Raw genomic sequence first — 19,365 nt, 5'->3', positions numbered from 1 at the left:
GGCAAAGGCGATTGCAGCCAACACAATTTCTGTAAAATGGCAATTTAAATTTTCCGTATGACCGGAGTCAGTCATTTTCCATTCAAAGCATTGCAGATGGTTCCATAATCTTGCCTCAATGGAACATAATAGAGGAATTCGTAAATTGAGATCAAGTTCATCCCGAGGCTATCACTAAAAACTGCTTCTACATATAAAGTCCCTGAGCAAGCACCCTTCAACCGAATGGAGCCGCACACATAGCCACGATTTAATAAAATCCCCGAAAACGCTCTGCCAGTGTTCTAGATGTCCTAGAGAAACTTTTCATCTGCAGCATAAATTCCAGCATGTTATGAAACCATGGTGAAAGGATACTCCGCACTATCTCCGTCCTTATCTTCCATTTTACTTAGCCAGCGTACCGAGTCCTGAATGTTTTATATAAATAAATGTGGATGCTAAATGTGGTCCTGGTTGGAGCTGGTCTGGTACTTTGCATCAATTTAAGGAAAGCTTACATGCATCTTCTGTGAGAGGGGCACGTTTTATCAGATGAGAGTTTCAATTTCACCTACGGTGAAAGGATAATTACATCCCGGCCATGAACATAATTTACTTCTATTTTAGATTAATTTAAACTGGCGAAACTGGAGAGTGTGTGAATCTAAGTTTATTCTACGGAAATTTTATGACTGAGAGATTTTAAAGAAAGGATTCCACTTGGTAACAGAATATTAATTCAAGTTATTTAATTAATCTCTGAATTTTGTCTTAGTTGAGATTTAATGGGGACAATGGGTTTCAATTGAAGGGGTCGCCCTTTTTCACCTTGCTTTTTTCAGACATCCGTTCTCTGGTAATCCTTGGACTTTGCAAATTATTTTAAAAGAGCTCTCGTTTTCCGTCTACGCTCTAGAAGATCTAAGGATATTCTGTACGTTAAGAAGCAGCACATATGCATAACCATAAAAAGTAGCCCAAGGTGGGACAATATATTTGTTACTAATGCAACAACATAGTATAAGATCCTTATTATACATCTCATTCCGGTTCTTATCAGGCATAGTAAGCGGTTAATGGATATTTGCATGATGAGGTTGGCTCATGGCGTCGTTTAGTGTTGAAGAGATTTCATCTTGCACTATATCCTCAATTTCTCGGATCAAATAATCTGACACTGTGCTGACGCTGTGCTGGTGACCTGTTTGCAAGCATGTAATGGGCAAAACACGTGGATAAAAATTTTCGCAAGTGGCGTGCTCGCGGCCTTTGTTGATTATTATTATTTCTTCTGTATCGTTCCGGGAAAAGAAGGGACCTCAGCCTACGGTTCAGCCGGAAGTCTTCTCAAGCCCTGGGGCTAGAACTCCTGATGATCAGTGGACTTCCTTGAGATAAGAAGGCTTCGGAGTTTGGCTGGATCCTCAAAAAAGTCCTCGGGTTGGCTGTTTAGCTAAAGCATGGCGGAAAAAGTGCTCCCCACTCAGTAGTGGAAGCAGAAGTCACTCTGTATACTCTCCTCGTATCACCCTATCTGCCCTACTATTGGGAGGGATGTAGAAGGTGATGATGTACCACAGGCCGCTCCCTGTCATTGAGTTTGCTAATGGACAGTAAGGATTTCAGCGAGTCAATTTTACGATCAATGCGATAGCAATGGTCACGAATTTAGTTCGTGCTACACTTTGTTGATGCTAAATAATGACACTCATGTGTTGTTATGAATGCCCATCTGATACTGCAGACGAAAACATGGAGACAACCCTTATTAATCGCAACAAAAACAATGTTATCAATATCTGCCCGTTGTTTACCACTATTTTTTTTCAAGAACGATCAGTAGATATCTGAGGGTAATGATCAATGCCAAGCTCAGCAGGTGCTTATCGCAGGGGTGATGAAATCTGCACTACTATACACTCTTCCTCTCTAGCCAGGAACATTGGACAACATGATGAACTGGAAAAGGGTAAGTCAGACAAACCGGACCGGCCAATCGAGCTGAGTCTGTATAGGACGCATCAGATGTGGCAGTACATAACAGCGCAAATTAATCCCTTGGATCTCTTAGCAAATGTTGCTTATTATTTCTCCCAGGGAAGGACGGCGAATTCATCCAAAGTGATTGTGGACTTGCGGAAAGCCATTGGGATGGAGACGTAGATAGAAGATGACGGCAACAATGAGACTATTGAGACAAAGCACGCTGAGCCCATACACCGATCTCGTGTATTGGCAGATGGTAGGAAGAATTCAATTATAACGTTTCACAGAAGGATGTGTTTGCATCATTTCGGATTGGACGAGTCAACTATCCTCAATGTTACATCACAAGAGGAACAGAAATATCCTAAATGAACCAGAATCTGAACCGGGGCTAATGAGAGGGAGAACTCTTTATTGTACTTGAGTGTTCGGTGGTTTCTCCCGTCGGTTTTATCAATTTCGTTGGGATACCGAATTCTCCCATGACCGTGCACAGTTTTATCCTGGCTATGCTATCAAAAGCGGCTTTAAAGTCGATGAATAGGTGGTGCAACTGAGTCCATATTCCAACAGTTTTCCCATCGCTTGCCGCAGAGAAAAAATGATCTGTTGCTGATTTACCCGGAGTGAAGCCTCTTTGGTATGGGCCAATGATGTTCTGGGCGTATGGCGCTATTCGGCCTAGCAAGATAGTGAAGAATATCTTATAGATAGTACCCAGCAACGTGATACCTCTATAATTGCTGCACTGTGTGATATCTCCCTTTTCATGTATGAGACAGATAATGCCTCGTTGCCAATCGTCAGGCATTGATTCGCTGTCCCATACCTTGAGCACAAGTTGATGAACCACTTGGTATAAATGGTCGCCTCCATATTTAACCAATTCGGTTGTAATTCCATCGGCTCCTTGCGACTTATGATTTTTTAGCCGATGAATTGCACGGACTGTTTCTCTTATACTTGGTGGTGGCAGTATTTGTCCGTCGTTTGCAGTTAGTGGCACCTCCAACTTAACGATGCTCTGGTTGTTCAATAGTTCATCAAAGTACTTAATCCATCGCTCCAATATGCCCATTCTGCCGGAAATCAGATTTCTCTCATTGTCTCAGCAGGGTGAGTATCGAGGTGTGAGGCTTCATCCTGCTGACTTGTTGGTAAAACTTCCGCGCCTGGTGCGGTTGTTCCTGGTATTTTGCTAGTTCACAGACTTGTTGGTTCTCCCAGGCTTCCTTTTTCCGTCTGTGAAGTCGCTTCTCCGTTCGACGGAGTTCGTGATAAGTCTCTGCGAGTGCCCGCGTTCTTTGAGAATGCAACATTACTCGCTAGGCAGCATTCTTCAGTTCCGTAGCTAGCTTGATGCTTCATCTCCAGGTCCTCCGTTGACTGCGGTTATTGTGGCATTCATTTCCCTCTTATAGGTGTTGCGGAGGGCTGTGTTATGGATGGCTTCAGTACTCACTCTCACCTGATTGTCAGAGGGGATTGTAGGTGGTGTCATAATTCGAGCTCGGAACACCATGCCAACGAGATAGTGGTCCGAGTCTATATTGGCCCCCTATATGTTCTGACATTCATCAAGCCTGAGAGGTGGCGGCGTTTAATCAACACGTGGTCAATTTGGTTGAAAGTGGTCCCGTCTGGAGAGGCTCACGTATGTTTGTGGACCGCTTTCCGCGTAAACCAGGTACTTCCAACAACCATTTCGTGTGACCCTGCTAACCGAATAATCCGCAGTCCGTTATCATTGGTATCCCTATGTAAGCTGCGGGAACCGACGTATCGCCTGAATACGGGCTCCGTCCCTACTTGACTGTTGAAAGTTCCAAATATGATTTTGATATCATACTTGGGACAGGCTTCGAGCGTCCGTTCGACCTCCTCGTAGAAGGTATCCTTCTTCGACTCTGCAGTCTCCTCTGTAGGGGCGTGAACGTTAATGAGGCTTATATTTCTAAACTTGCCTCAAAAGCGCAGAGTGCATTGCCGTTCGCTTATGTTTCCAAAGTTGATAACAGCAGGTTTCATTTTTTGGCTGACTAAGAAACCTACCATGGTTTACTGGATGGCGTCTATAATATATGGTGTAGCGGCTCTTCTCTAGGAAACCGGTCCCTGTCTATCGCATCTTTTGTAACGCTGTTGTATCAGCCCTATATTGGGGCAGGGTATCAGCTGCTGCTCAGCAGCATTCGTTCTGTACAGGGAGCGCACGTTCCATAAGACAAAGCGCAAATCGTTAATCTGTTGTCATCGCCGGGGTCGTCGTTGTAAGATCCATCCTGTCCGAGGCTCCTTTCGTGGCTTCGTAACATCGATTTTCCGTGAAGGGCCTGCCCTACCCAACGCCCAACCTGGAGGACCAGTTAGTACATTTGGTCCCGTTTTAAGCCGCGGGAGACTCGCCCTCATCCTTCTCCGTCTGCAGTTTTTCATAGAGAAATAACTCCCAGCGATCACCATGTGGAGGTGGAGATAGGGTTTAGTAGTAGAGTTGTTGGTGTTGGATCAGCATGCGTTTCCCAGACTTAAGCTCCGCGCGCGGGCGCGGGCGGTTTCTGATTGTTTATTATCTGAGAAAAGCGATGCCAACCACGACAATAATGGTTTAATAAGCTGATGCTATCATCAGCACAGAACTATTCCTGTGTCAGTCATCATATATGACCGTAATTGATTTCATGATGCCGAGCTACCCTTCTATTTCTCAGGTTATCTGTGTCAATCAGCCGGCGTTCTTTAGAAGTTTTGTTAAAACTCTTTCAAACCATATCGGTATATCTAGCCGCTAGGCAGACTAATAATCCCAGGTTAGTCCATATTAACCTTTAGGTCAAACCTTCTTACAGCGATCATCAACGCGGACCAACCATCATTGGCCTGTCGGAGTATTCATTCACTCCGCAAACGAGACCACGTACCCTTTACCAGACTGCCACAACTTCAAAGCAACTCCTGCTGAATTTGGGGGACGTACACCTCGGTAAGTAAACCCAAATATAACATGCTAGCGTAGGAAAGCATCATTCAAGTGGGGATCTTTATTGACGTCGTTGTCATCATGGATTTTATTGAGCATATCCATAAAAAAGTTCCCAAGTCAATCGCTGATCGCGATAATGTCGATCTGTTTTTAAAAATAAGGCCAGCTGCATAACTTGTACGTTCTGTATCGACACACTACTTTCTGCTCCTTTGTTTGAATAGAGGACATAACATCGTGAGATTGTACGGTCTGATAGAGGTAGTTATAGAAATATTTCGATGAATCCATAACGGTTCATGGTTGACAATGATACACAAGGGTTTGAACAATAATTCGTTACACTCAAGGACACCCTTCGTACCGGATTTCCCCGAAAAACAGAAAGCCTGTCAATTCCAGACCTCAAGCCTAAGACATTAAAAGCCAACCAACCTATTCCCAAAAAGTTAGTTAACCACATATCATGTTCAATGAAAGCATCTGAAATGGAGATCATGGCATGTATTTGTTTTCTAGCTTGCAGAATACGGAATACTGCTCTTTGCCTATCACAAAGTAGTTGGTAGAGGTGAATGGAGGAGGTTTGCGGTTCGATGCCGTGATGGCCGAATTGTTTAAGTGTCAGCCCCTTGATCGGATTACTCAAGGTGGCGGCGAGGAAGACAGGTCAGCAACCCTGTCGGCTGAGCCAATACCAACAAGGCTAAAGGAAAACCTCCACGAGGTGGCACCGAGAAATGCTACATCGCAATGGTTTGCTGGCGTGATAAAGTAGGCGAATGTTCTGAGGCCTGTCATGTCGGCTGACAGCAGTCTGGTACCAGGCTGTTGATAAAGTTGTCAAGTGCTAGATTAATGTACTTTTACGCTTAATACGTTCAGTTTATTTAGTTCTGTGAACACAATCAAGAATTGACGCAAAGATGCTGAACCAATAGCGTGATTAATAAAGGTTTATGAGGGGTTGCGGGAGTCAGGTGAGTTTCGACGAAGTGTGTTCCACCAACACATGCGCAGTATCTAAGCATGCCACAACGACCTCCAATTTATTGGAGAACAATTTTCCCGTTTACTGGTTCGCTGATTTACCGGGGGACGGCATAAGCTGTTGGAGCTTGGAGTGTGTTCCAAATCCTAAACAGACGATTGCATTGACTTAGGGGGAACCTTAAGCGTACGCATGCCTTGGGGTTAAGCACTGGTCCAGGCATGCTTCGTATGCGCTCTACGGTGAAGTTGGACTCGAAGGGGCTGTGATGTTACAATAAGTCAACCTGCTTGAGTTGCACTCCCGGTGAGGGCCTCGTAATGGCACACCCTTCGAGAAATCTTCCATCTGGCTTGCGAGAAAAACCCTGTCATTTCGGAGGGGAAGAATGGCCGGAAGGTCAAGCATTCTCAGGGCGAGTGTGATACACACAAGTTCCCTGCCCCATAGCTGCAGGTTTATCACTTACATGTGAAATGAAAATATAAGTAAGACAGCTTTGTTAAAAATTAAACAGGAAATAAAAACAACGCGAAAATAGTGACGGTGTAGATGCCCTATGCCCCTGGAAGGAATGAACAAGAAACATACATATAAATTCTAATGCTGAGAGTTAAATATGTGGCAAGATATATTATACTTCTTCTGACTAGTAAATGCCGTTTTATTATCTGCAGGTTACAGTGTTGCCTAGATTCTAATGAGCACTATGAACAAGGTAGAAAAGTTGTTGCCCATGCCTGCGTTTAGCCTTTTTTCCAGGGGAATTTTCAAAATGTGGAGGCTTTCGTATCGGTCTAGTTTACTAGCGTCGTTTACTTCGTTCAATATATCGGCATTTATGGAAATCTTCTCCAGATATTATCTTACTAGCCGAAGTCGTGTGACTACGTGACCTCAATAGTTGGATATTTAAAATAAGTTTCATTTTCATTATTCTTATTTCTCTTTTTATTGCAAAAATTGAAATTACACATTTTTCTTCAAAAATGAGAAGTATCTGGAATATTGAGTACGTAAGTAACCTCCAATATGTTTCTTTTCTTCCAGATTTTCCAGAAAAATGGAGACCAAACAACACCTGGCCAGCATTGTGCCAACATCCTCCAATGCAGTGAAGTGAACCAAGTGAAATTCCAAAACAAAATGTAATTCCCACTCTAATAATGTCGTTCCACACTAAGTTAATTCTAAAAACCGACTAGAATGAAAAGACATAAAATGTCTTCAGTTTTTCTAACCAAACTCCTATTAGATATAATAACCACAAGATTTCGATTTCGAACTTCAAATTATCTAAATTGCCATCACAAGGGCCTAGTTCCGTACGGTTGGTGGTATCTGTTAACAATAATGATCGCGGTCAGTGTTAGTAATCATAGTACGGTCAACGCTTTAAGATGCTACTGTAATCCGCAGGAATGTGACGTTATAAGATCACAAGATTGCCCCGGGAAAGGATTCACCGTATGGGATCCATGCAAGTAAGTATGAACAGTCCGAGGTGGTAGTGAAGGCAGACCTCTGTATTTTCATTTAATTGTACGTTGGAGTATCATTCGCGGACGCACCGTAAGCCACGATTTTTACTGCAATATTCAATTAACCTTGGATACTTGATCAGATAATGGTGGTCTGTGAGATGATGATAACATACCAGTATCTGAGAAGATGCGTGGCCCATAATTATTGGATTGATTACGCCTTCAGGCTTCGTGGTGATCTGGCTGTAAGTTGATAATGTCGCTGAAGATGAAATTGATACGGAAATTGCAGTAATTTATCCTCTTATTTATTGGTAAAATTATTTCCAGTTGAATCGATCAACCGGTTGAGGGATACTTGGGTTGGTTTCTGATTGGCAAACTCTACAAAAAGAGCAATCAATTTATTGTAAGAATCAGAATATTCTTTTTCTTTAATCTCATAAATTTAAAGTTTTGTTTCTGTACTTAGAAAAGTAACAAAGATACTTCTGAAGATAAGTTAACATGATCAGTAAGAAAACATCGGTTGACTTACATCCAACTTCTCCCACTTTTTACCGAAATAGAATTAGAAGGTATTAAGAAACTTTACAAGCTGACTGTTATCCGTAACGAATAGCGGTCGTAAAGTAAAGGGTGGTCAAAGGGTAATATAGGTCCCAGGGCTAAACGTGGATTGGCACCCACGATGGGGCATAAAACCAGGGAAATACCTGCTGAACCAACATCAACAGCTCTACTACCAAACCGTATCTCCACCTCCACGTGGTGACCGCTGGGAGCTCTTTCGTAACGAAAAGCTGCAGACGGAGAAGGATGACGGCAAGCCTCCCGCGGCTAAAACGGGACAAACTGTACCAACTGGTCATCCAGGTTCGGGGTTGGGTAGGGCCCTACAGGGAAAACCGAAGTTACGGAGCCACGAAAGGAGCCTCGGACAGGATGGACTTTACAACGACGAACTCGGCAACGACAACGGATTAACGATTTGCGCATTTTCTCATGGAACGTGCGCTCCCTGTACAGAGATAAAGCTGATGAGCAGCTTGCCGATACCCTGTCCCAATATAGGGCTGATATAACAGGGTTACAAAAGATGCGATAGACAGGGACCGGTTTCCTGGAGAAGAGCCGCTACAACATATATTATAGCGGTCATCCAGTAAACCATGTGCTCGGAGTAGGTTTCTTAGTCAGCCAAAAAATGAAACCTGCTGTTATCGGCTTTGGAAACATAAGCGAACGGCTATGCACTCTGCGCTTCCGAGGCAAGTTTAGAAATATAAGCCTCATTAACGTTCACGTCCCTACAGAGGAGACTGCAGAGTCGGAAAAGCATACCTTATACAAGGAAGTCGAACGGACGCTCGAAGCCTGTCCCAAGTATGATATCAAAATCATACTTGGAGCTTTCAACAGTCAAGTAGGGGCGGAGCCCGTATTAAGGCGATACGTTGGCTCCCATAGCTTACACGAAAAAACAAATGATAACGGACTGCGGATTATTCAATTAGCAGGGTCACACGAAATGGTTGTTGGAAGTACCTGGTTTGTGCGGAAAGCGGTCCACAATCATACATGGGCCTCTCCAGACGGGACCACTTTCAACCAAATTGACCACGTGTTGATCGAACGCCGCCAACTCTCAGCCTTGATGAATGTCAGAACATATAGGGGGGGGGGGGGCAATATAGACTCGGATCACTATCTCGTTGGCATGGTGCCCGAGCTCGAATAACAATACCACCCAGAATAACCTCTGAAAATCAGGCGAGAGTGAACAATGAAGCCATCCACAACACAACCCTCCGCGACACCTATAAGAGGAAAATGGATGCCGCAATAACCGCAGTCAACAGAGGACCGGGAGATGAAGCATCAACAAATGATCTTCACAATCACCTGAAGAACATTTTCATGGATATGGCCACAAACATACTTGGCCCCAGCCGCAAAAGGAGTCGGAACGGCTGGTTTGACGATGAATGTAAGCTAGCAACGGAACGGAAGAATGCCGCATACCGAGTAATGTTGGATTCTCAAAGAACGCGGGCACGCGCAGAGACTTATCACGAACTCCGTCGAGCGGAGCAGCGACTTCACAGACGGAAAAGGGAAGCCTGGGAGAACCAGCAAGGCTGCGAACTAGAAAAGTACAGGGAGCAACCGCACCAGGCGCGCAAGTTTTACCAACAAGTCAGCAGAATGAAGCCTTATACAACCTCGATGCTCATCCTGCCGAGACAAAGAGGGAAATCTGATTTCCGACAGAATGGGCATATTGGAGGGATGGGTTAAGTACTTTGATGAGCTACTAAACAACCAGAACATCGGTGAGTTGGAGGTCCCGCCAATTGAAGACAATGGACAAATATTGCCACCACCAAGTTTAGGAGAAACAGTCCGTGCAATTCATCGGCTAAAAAATCATAAGTCGCAAGGAGCCGATGGAATTACAACCGAATTGGTTAAATATGGAGGCGACCAGTTACACCAAGTGGTTCATCAACTTGTGCTCAAGATATGGGACAGCGAATCAATGCCTGACGATTGGCAACGAGGCATTACCTGTCTCATACATAAAAAGGGAGATATCACACAGTGCAGCAATTAAAGAGGTATCACGTTGCTGAGTATCATCTATAAGATATTCTCCACTATCTTGCTAGGCCGAATAGCGCCATACGCCCAGAACATCATTGGCCCATACCAAAGAGGCTTCACTCCAGGCAAATCAGCAACAGATCAGATTTTCTCTGAGCGTCAAGCGATGGAAAAACTGTTGGAATATGGACAACAGTAACACCATCAGTTCATCGACTTTAAAGCCGCCTATGGTAGCATAGCCAGGGTAAAACTGTACACGGTCATGAGAGAATTCGGTATCCCAACGAAATTAATAAGACTGACTAGGCTGACCCTGACCAATGTGCGAGGCCAGATAAAAGCAGCAGGATCACTCTCAAGACCATTCGACATCAACAACAGTCTACGACAAGGGGATGCCCTATCACGCGTCCTCTTTAACCTGGCCCTCGAGAAAGTGATCCGTGATGCCGAGGTAAATGCAAGAGGTACGATCCTCTTCAAATCCACCCAACTACTGGCCTATGCTGACGATATCGACATCATGGGAAGAACCACCCGAGACGTACAAACTGCCTTCATCCAGATCGAGCAGGCGGCAATCGGCGCGAAATCTTGGGCTGCACATCAATGAAGGCAAGACAAAATATATGGTGGTAACGTCAGCACCGAAGACGAATCAACCAACAACATCAAACCGCACTGGTCAAACACAAACACGAAGAAGAATAAGGATAGGAGAATACAACTTTGAGACCGTTGACAATTTCTCCTATCTAGGGTCGAAAACCACAACCGATAACAACTACGATGACGAAATCCGCGCACGGTTGTTGCCAGCCAACAGACCCTATTTCAGCTTACAAGAACTGTTCCGCTCGAAACGTCTCACCATAGGGCCAAAGCTCCTACTGTACAAGACTATCATCTTGCCAGTCCGTATTTATTCCTCGAAAAGTTAGATTCTTAGCAAAAAAATAGCGAACTCTTGGCCGCGTTCGAGAGAAGAATCCTCCGAAGAATTTTTGGCCCCCTACATGAGGATGGACGATTCCGTAGCCTACATAATGACGAAATCTATGAACGATACCATGACCGTCCGGTTGTGGATAAAATCCGGCTCAATAGGTTACGGTGAGCGGGTCACTTAATCCGTATGGATGAGGATGATCCCACCCGGAAAGTCTATAAGGGCAATATCTATGGTAGAAAAAGAAGACTTTGCAGACCCTGCCTAAGATGGAGCGATGGCGTAGGCCAGGACGCCAGACAGCTTTTAGGGATATCGAATTGGTGGACCTCGGCGCAAAACCGGGATGTCTGGAGTTGCTTATTAAGGCAAGCCTAGACCGGATACCGGTTGTTGCGCCGTTGATGATGATGATACGCTGACAACCTCCCTGAATATTTACTCAGTGACAAAAAATCTGCTCATTGGTCAATGTTGAGTGAGAGAGGAAGTACCCATTAATAATTAACAATGCTATAATTTTGCAGTCATTTAACGCTGGAAGTTTCGGCACGGTTAGCGGTAGAGTGCTATTGGACTTTCCCTGCCATTCCATCGCCATGAGAATTGCAATATTGCTGAATGATAAGACGCAACTTCAACAGCTGACAGTTAATCATCACTCGATGTTGAACATGTAATTTTAGTACAACAAGCGGTTTAAAGAATTATGTTTTAAGCTTTGACCAGGTACAAGACTAATAGTAGAGCTGACCGTCTCGGGAAGAGATATTCATTTGATCTCAAGCCACTGGATGACTTACCTTTGTTTTCTAACTCGTGGTAACTAACTACTTTCTGTCAGGCAATGCGCATATTGCTGATAATTCAATTCTAGACATGGATTTCATACTTAGAAATTGATTTCCTTGGATTTAGAACGGCGAATTTTCAGACACCCAAATACTGAAACGGCTCCGAATGTAAGCTAGCAGAAGTCATTCTCTGTCCGAAAACCCTCTGTTATGGAAGGAGAAATGGTTCCTGTCAACATGGTTTGTAAAATTGGGTCATATTTATGAAAGTTCAAGGTTGGAAGTCGGGGGTGATGACAAAGAACCATTGAATAGGGTGATTCGTAGAAGAATGCTGGAAGCAACTACTTTCGGTACATCATCTCACGCATTTTGCAATACAGCCCTACGAAATAGGCTTAATCGTCAGTCTTTCTTGTTGGGTGCACGATTTCTTCATCTTGTCGTGCAAACGGTGGCTGCTTCACCGACCTATGTAACTGATTCTGTCTTCACTATTTAACTATTCTACTAAAGCTTGAGAATCAGGCTAGGAACTTTAAATTGTCTGCATTGCCAGAGTAACATCGCAGAATGAGGAAACCTAGCTTAATGATAAAGTATTAAGCTCCGAACTTCCACAATTATGTTCTGCTTTTTGTTGCAAAGAACGAGCTGGATCCCAATAGTCCACTGGGGGTGGTTTCTCTACTACCCTCTTCCTTGAAGAGTCATCGTCAATTTCTTCCTTTTCAAGCTGCCGAAGTACATCCTCGATTATGAAAATCTATTATCAGTACAATTCCAGCCATCCAATACAACACGAAAATCAGTCAAGTTCCTAAAAAATCTTTAGCCTATGTTGTTCTTATTTCCCTTCCGGGTACATTTTGTCACCCCTGCATTTTCGAAGCCTCTTCCCAAAAAACACGGTGTTTTGGGTAGATCGCCGTTCCTACTTTTCCGTTGGTTTAATTCCTCATTGGCAAACTTGACACCAACATTGCCCCGGGCCTCTCTTCCTAATTACTTGGAAGTAAAACATTTCCTTTTACTGTCCATACCTTCGGAACCCTAACTTAGTTGCCAACTATCACCCCATTTCATTCACTTCTCTTGTTCCAAAATTCTCAAGAGATACGTCAACGATTGGTTGTACATGTACTTGTACAAAGAGGAATCCATCGTCTGTTGAATTCCTACACGTCCTCCGGGCAGGGCAGCATGAAGAACGTTACCGATAACAAGAAGAAATAATATCGATTATTAGATGCTACTGTGGCGCGGCAGGATTCGCAGCATTCGAAATTTATTTCGAATGTTGCGAATGCGAACAAATAGATGGCACGGAACTTTCCACTTTGCAGAGCTCGCCACGGGAGTGGAGGCCTAACGAGGAAAGTGTGCCATGAGTTAGGGCCAGAAAGAAACACATGAAGGGAGATCATTCTCTTCTGCCTCTAACGTTTGGATAGTCGGTTATCACGCGGTGCAGTTTTTAATTAATTTAAACTCATTCATTAAAATGTAAAAAAAAAAAATAAATTTCGAATGCTGCGAATCCTGCCGCGCCGCATCACTCCGTCCCCAGATGAAACCTAGGGGTTTCGGCGACTGATCCCGGAACTTCGTTCACCGTCAATCCACAAAGCGGACACGACGCTGCTTCGGGGCGCACACGGGTTTCAGCCTGGACAGAGAGACCGTCTTTTTGTGTCCACCGATTTCGAGCTGAAAGAAATGTTCTCCCCGCTCGAGAACGCGGTACGGGCCCTCATATGGAGGCTGCAGCCGCTTCCGGACGTCATCCGTCGTGACCAGAACGTGCGTGCATGTGTCCAGTTCCTTGGGCGAACAGGCAGGTGTGGACAAGTGTCGGGTGGGTGGTGTGGCTTTTATGCGTTGAAGATTGTCCCTCAGCAGACGCACCAACCCCGACTCTGTGAGACCCGATCTCTTGTCGAAGACCGGATCGCTTAGGAGTCTTGGGTTCTCCCCGTATACCAGCTCCGCGGGGCTGGCAGCAAATTCCTCTCGGCGGGTTGTACGTAGGCCGAGTAGGACGAGAGGCACGACTTGGGACCAGGACGGATCGTCGCGTACCATAATGGCGGCTTTCAGCGTCCGGTGCCAACGTTCTAACATCCCATTGGATTGCCGGTGGTATGCAGTAGTCCGCTGGCGTTTAAAACCTAGGAGTTTGCCTAACTCGGAGAAAAGGGTGGACTCAAATTGCATTCCCTGGTCAGTGATGACCACTGCAAGGACGCCAGAGCGAGGTATCCACTCTCGACAGAGGGCTTCGGCACATGATTGCGCCGTAATGTCTTTCAGAGGTATTGCCTCAGGCCACCGCGTAAACCTGTCGATGATTGTGAGACAATGCCTATAACCGTGCGAGTCTCGCAAAGGCCCTACTATGTCGAGGTGTATTGTGTGGAACCGCTTGGTAGTGCGGGGGAATGAGACCACTTCTTTCCTTACATGCCTGGAGACTTTACACTTCTGGCATGCGATGCACTCTCTGGCCCAGGAATTGACATCCTTGTGGCGAGCTCTACAAAGTGGAAAGTTCCGCGCCATCTATTTGTTCGCATTCGCAACATTCGAAATAAATTTCGAATGCTGTGAATCCTGCCGCGCCACACTACCCTTCCGGAATCCGTTTTGGACCTCAAAATCCTCTGAGAATTTAACTTGATGCAACATGTGACAATTTGCACCATCATTTGCGGCGCTGATAATAGCTATTAGTTTCGCTGAATGTCCCTCATACGTAGAGCACTCCAAATAGACCCCCTGTTCCCACTGCCGAAAGCTTTCCCGAAATCGATGAAGAGCAGGTGCAGTAAAGATCTAAATTTCGCGCACGGTTCCAAAATGATCCGTAAGGTGTTGATGTGGTCAAGGTAGGAGGCTCCGGAGCGGAACCCAGCGTGGTCTCTGCCGATCAAGCTTTTGAGAAGCTTTTTGATGCGTTCCAGGATTATTTTAGCTATTACCTTTGCGGTGGTAGCGAGTACGCTCCCCCTTCCCCCAATTGCCACACTCAAAACAGTTCCCCTTTTTTGGAATATGAACGATCATCCCTTTCTTCCACTCTGTGGAAAAAGTCTGGAATTCCCAAGATTTCCATACGAGTAGAAACAGCAGATCTGCAGTAATTCCAGGTGCAACGATAAATAACTCAGCGGGGAGACTGTCAAGGCCAGCGGCTTTACTCCGTTTGAGTGCATCGATGGCCGAAGTGATTTCTCTCCTGCTTGGAGTAACTAGTGTGACTAGCCATTTTATGCACTATAGGAGGAACCTCACCGGATGTAACACGGTTAAGGGCCCTGAAGAAGTCTTCTTTCCACCTCTTCAGTTTTTCATCATCGTGGATGAAAATTCGACCGTTCACTGGAAATGAAACAAGATCCATTTACTTAATTTTGCTAACATTAGGAAATTACTAGTACAGATAAAAAAGCCCGGTTGCCTATGGAACAATGGACAAAGTCCCATAACTTCGCAGGTAAGGAATAGATCAGTGGTCATTCGGTGGTCACTCAAATATCATTGATAATGAATAGGTCGATAGACAAGCTTGTCTGGTTCCACAATAGCAAAATTTAAGTAAAATTCTCTGCTCTGAAGGGCACAGTTCTCAAGCTGAATGGAAGTATCTGCAATAATTCCTGATGACAGAAGCCACTACTTAGACCTCAGACGATGGTACCTTTGAAAGGTTTTCTTCAACAAGGAACCTGTCTAGTTTGGAGTTTCTGTGCCGCGCACCCTCATGCGGGCAAACGGAATGCTTAACAGTTACGTTACGAATATGCATATGCACAAGATGTGTGAATTGTACGCAAAGACAAAATCGTTAGGAAAAACGAAAAGCCGGCTCGAAGACAAAAGCTGACAATGGGGATCTTTCGAAAAATAAACCTAGTCGTAGGCAACTTGGCTACTGTAGTAAATAATTCTACAAGGTAAACTGTACCCCTTCGTAAATAGGTAGAATTTGGAAACTAGCAAACCCAAACAATAGTTGCAAGTAGACAGCAGAAACTCAAAGGGACAAAAGACTCCCCCAGAAATAATTGCTTCTAAAAAACAAGATATGTCCTACGTCGGTATCCTACGACAAGTGAAAGAGGGCTCACAATTGCAGCAAAAGATGACAATCGAGCCAGCAAGTCATCTTTCTTGACAGTGGTAACAGTGAATCGGACCATGGAGAGTGCACTGCAGTAAAAGTAATGGGATTCCATGAGTAACCTTAAGAAGCAGCAAAGCCTTAAGGAGATGCGAAGCTCCTTGTTGAAAATAAATACAATCCTTCTCCTGTAGCAGTTGGACAGATGACATCACTCAACAGTCTACCAGGATGTCCACTCAATCGGTGAAAATACTAAGAAGTAATTGGCGGGGCTCTGCAGATATACTGGAAATATAACGATAAATAGACTCCGGGATTGGACGGTATTCAGAACAAAGTGTTCAGGTTGGTTATTAAAACTAGGCCCGGATTCCTAAGCACACTTTAATCGAGCATGGTTGATGGTACCTAGCTCAGTTAACTGACCTCTCAAATATACTTCTCTGGTGTAAGACAGGCATCGGGCAGAAAGAGTGCATTATAATGGAAGACGTTTCCCAAGATTCCTTATTCGAGCCCATGCTTGGAACGTGCTCGATCTACGTAACAGATTTTGTAAATGATCTTGTTCAGGAAATGGAAATCTTTTAAAAATACTGCCGTGGATACACCAGAGTAACTAAAACCAAATCTGATACCCCCAACTGCCCCGTTGAACCAGCATAAGGCATTACACCACGAGGCCAAGTTACCTCACTTTAGTTTGGTTCCTTTTCTTCTGTGTTCGCTGTCCTCCTGAAACACTAACTCCTTATCAAGTTTCCCGGTATACCACGCCCTCCAACGTTAGCTATAATTCATGCCAGGCCCATAATTACCGTAGATGCCTTATCTTAAGCATACTGTATGTGTTGTTTAACAATTAACTTTTTGCCTCCCAAATATCCCAAGTATTTGATGGTCGACTTCCGATGCTTGTTGATGAGACCCGCTTCTGTTTCCCAGCGCTCTCTAACCAGGCCTTAGCAGTCCTTTAGATGCTTTGCGACTACAACCAATGCTATTTCATCGGCGTAACCCACCATCGTTGCCTCCTCCGGAATCGGAAGATTAAATTCATCATCATACATGACGTCCCACAGTGGATGATCCAGTAAAAACACCTATTAAACACCTACGGAAGCAATGTACTCCTGGGATCCACCATCGGTATCATACCAAACGCTTCTAACTGTTCAATAACTGTCGACAGTAGCCGTGGGGAAGGGGGAATGGATTATTTTCGTATTAAGCTTCAACTGCCCGAATTGAACGCATTTCTCACGTTCTGTAATCAATTTAGTGGCATCAATAGTTGATCTAAATTTACGGAACCCATGCTGCCGATATAAAAGAAACCCTTCCCCCACCCGCTTGCTCACATGTGGCGGTGAGGAAGACGGGGCGGCAACTCTGTCGTTCGAGGCAAAACCAAGTGGCCGAGGAGAACCTCCATAGTGAGGGCACCGGGAGACGCTGTGTCACATTGGTTTGCCGGTCGTGATGCATGAGGCGAATGGTCTAAAGATCTTCAAGGGGGACTTATCTGAAGTGGCAATAGGCCACGAAACCTTAGCAGGAGTATACTGGTATCATGGGAACCGGGAGAATTCCTGTTGCATGTACATTAAGCTCGGTTACTGCGATTGGCCTCCTAGTGGGGGTTTCATAGGAATTGGGGTTGTCTTCAAGTGAACAGAGACCTCCGGCCCTCAACGTGGTGTTGTGCCGTACTCCTTAGATCGGTAGAGAGTTAGGTAGGGTTTGCATCCACCAGTATGAATGCTGAGTCATACACTCAGTATAGACTGGTACCGTTGTTGCTTGTCTCAACGGGTTTTTTTTAAGAAGTTCGTGGGATTAAGGCCCCGAGGCATGTACCCACGTTAAACCATAGAGACGTAACCCCCACCACCCAACAACTGAGAGAAGTCTATTATAGATTACCCACTCTAATATTTTACCCTTAGTATCTATAGGAGGATGATCCAGTCCGGAAAGTATATGGTAGAAAAAGAAGACGAAGCAGATCCTGCCTGAGATGGAGCGATCGCGTAGATCAAGACGCCACACAGCTTTTAGGGATATCAAATTGCTGGACCTCGGCGGAAAGCCGGAGTGTCTGGAGTTCCTTAATAAGGCACGCCTAAACCAGATACCGGTTATTGGGCCTTTGAGGATGGTGATGATGATGATCTATAGAACGATGGCTCACTTGTTACCTGTCTTAGGCAGCAGCTGAAGCTTCGGTCGCTTCCAGGCTGGAAGCAATATTCCATCACGTTTCAAACAGCTCAGCGTACATGTACGGTCTGGATTTCACGGAGAACTTAATGTTCGGTATGCCATACAGATCTAAAATTTATTGTCGCCTATTCTGCTGTAGAAATCCAGCCGCTCCTTTGTGGTTACTGCACGAATTTTGGTCACATTAAGAAATCTTCAAAAATTGTTAGTGCCCTCTCTTACAGAGGGAATAGCTTCTGGATGACTTTTAACAAGAGGGTCAGTCATCTCATCACATTTCTATAGGCACTTGCCTACGGGTTTACCTCTGCTTCCGAGAGAACTCCTTGAAATATTCCTTCAAGCTCTGCTGAATGGCACTCGAGGGCTTTACGAGAATTAGCTTGATAATAATATAAAATCAATTGGATCAGGGCCTTGTAGCGTGTTAGAACACTTTATTCAAGACAGTAACGATATGTGTTTAATACCCTGATTTGACTTAGGTACTTATTTACAAGTGAGTGGACTGGTATCTGACATCCAGTCACGACATAAATGCTTCTGCCACCAGTGAAATTTGAAGTATTATATTACCTTCTGCCAGGCAACCAAGCGCTCTAACTTTTGAGCCATCTACATGTTGAGGGGGGTTTTCTTATAGACGTATCGTCCTCTGAGTCGTTCATTTGGCTTGAAAGAAGGCTAATCAACGAGTGGCGAGGGCTGACACAGATTAAGGCTACGATTGAGAATAACACTTTTTTCGAACGGTGCTTGCATCACCTTGGTCAGAACTTTTATACATCCAAATGGACAAATGCCTATAATAGACTCAGGCCCCCCTGTTATTGTCTCTTCTTCCCAAAAGTTGAAGTCAACGGCTAGAAGTTAAACTGTTGAGGCCACAAAGCCATTATTATGGATCGTGAACCTAGACGAGGCTGGCACCGGTCCTTAATTTATTTATTTAATTTAATTTAACGGACAACAAACAGGGTAAATTCCAATTAATTACTGTCCTTCGGAGGAGGAGAAAGCAAAAAACTTATCCTACGTTTAAAACTACTGAAAGTAGGGACGTTAAAAGGACCAAGCTGTTCTGTATTATAATTTCGGCAAAGCCTAGGAATCGGGGAATGAAAGTAGACTTCGAGCTCTGCGAAGGGCACATTGAAAATGTCTGCGCTACGTGTGTTATAAGATACAGGAGAGCAGTTGAGCTCGTCAGCGGCGGAGCAGTCCATCAGACCCG

General features: G+C 44.6%; 1 protein-coding gene across 1 annotated transcript in view; it reads left to right on the top strand.

Annotated features, from left to right (window-relative positions):
* Nucleotides 1–19,365, top strand: part of LOC119648839 (endothelial cell-specific molecule 1) — a 104,861-nt gene that overhangs the window by 37,618 nt on the left and 47,878 nt on the right. The window contains exon 2 of the mRNA XM_038050715.1: nt 6,993–7,426. Within this exon, the coding sequence (XP_037906643.1) occupies nt 7,149–7,426 (278 nt within the window). The 5' untranslated portion in view covers nt 6,993–7,148. The remainder of the gene's footprint in view (nt 1–6,992; nt 7,427–19,365) is intronic.

Source organism: Hermetia illucens, chromosome 2 (genome assembly GCF_905115235.1).
Source record: "Hermetia illucens chromosome 2, iHerIll2.2.curated.20191125, whole genome shotgun sequence".
Classification (NCBI taxonomy): domain Eukaryota; kingdom Metazoa; phylum Arthropoda; class Insecta; order Diptera; family Stratiomyidae; genus Hermetia; species Hermetia illucens.
The sequence above is the reverse complement of the archived record's forward strand: the minus strand, read 5'-3'. Positions and strand labels throughout refer to the sequence as shown.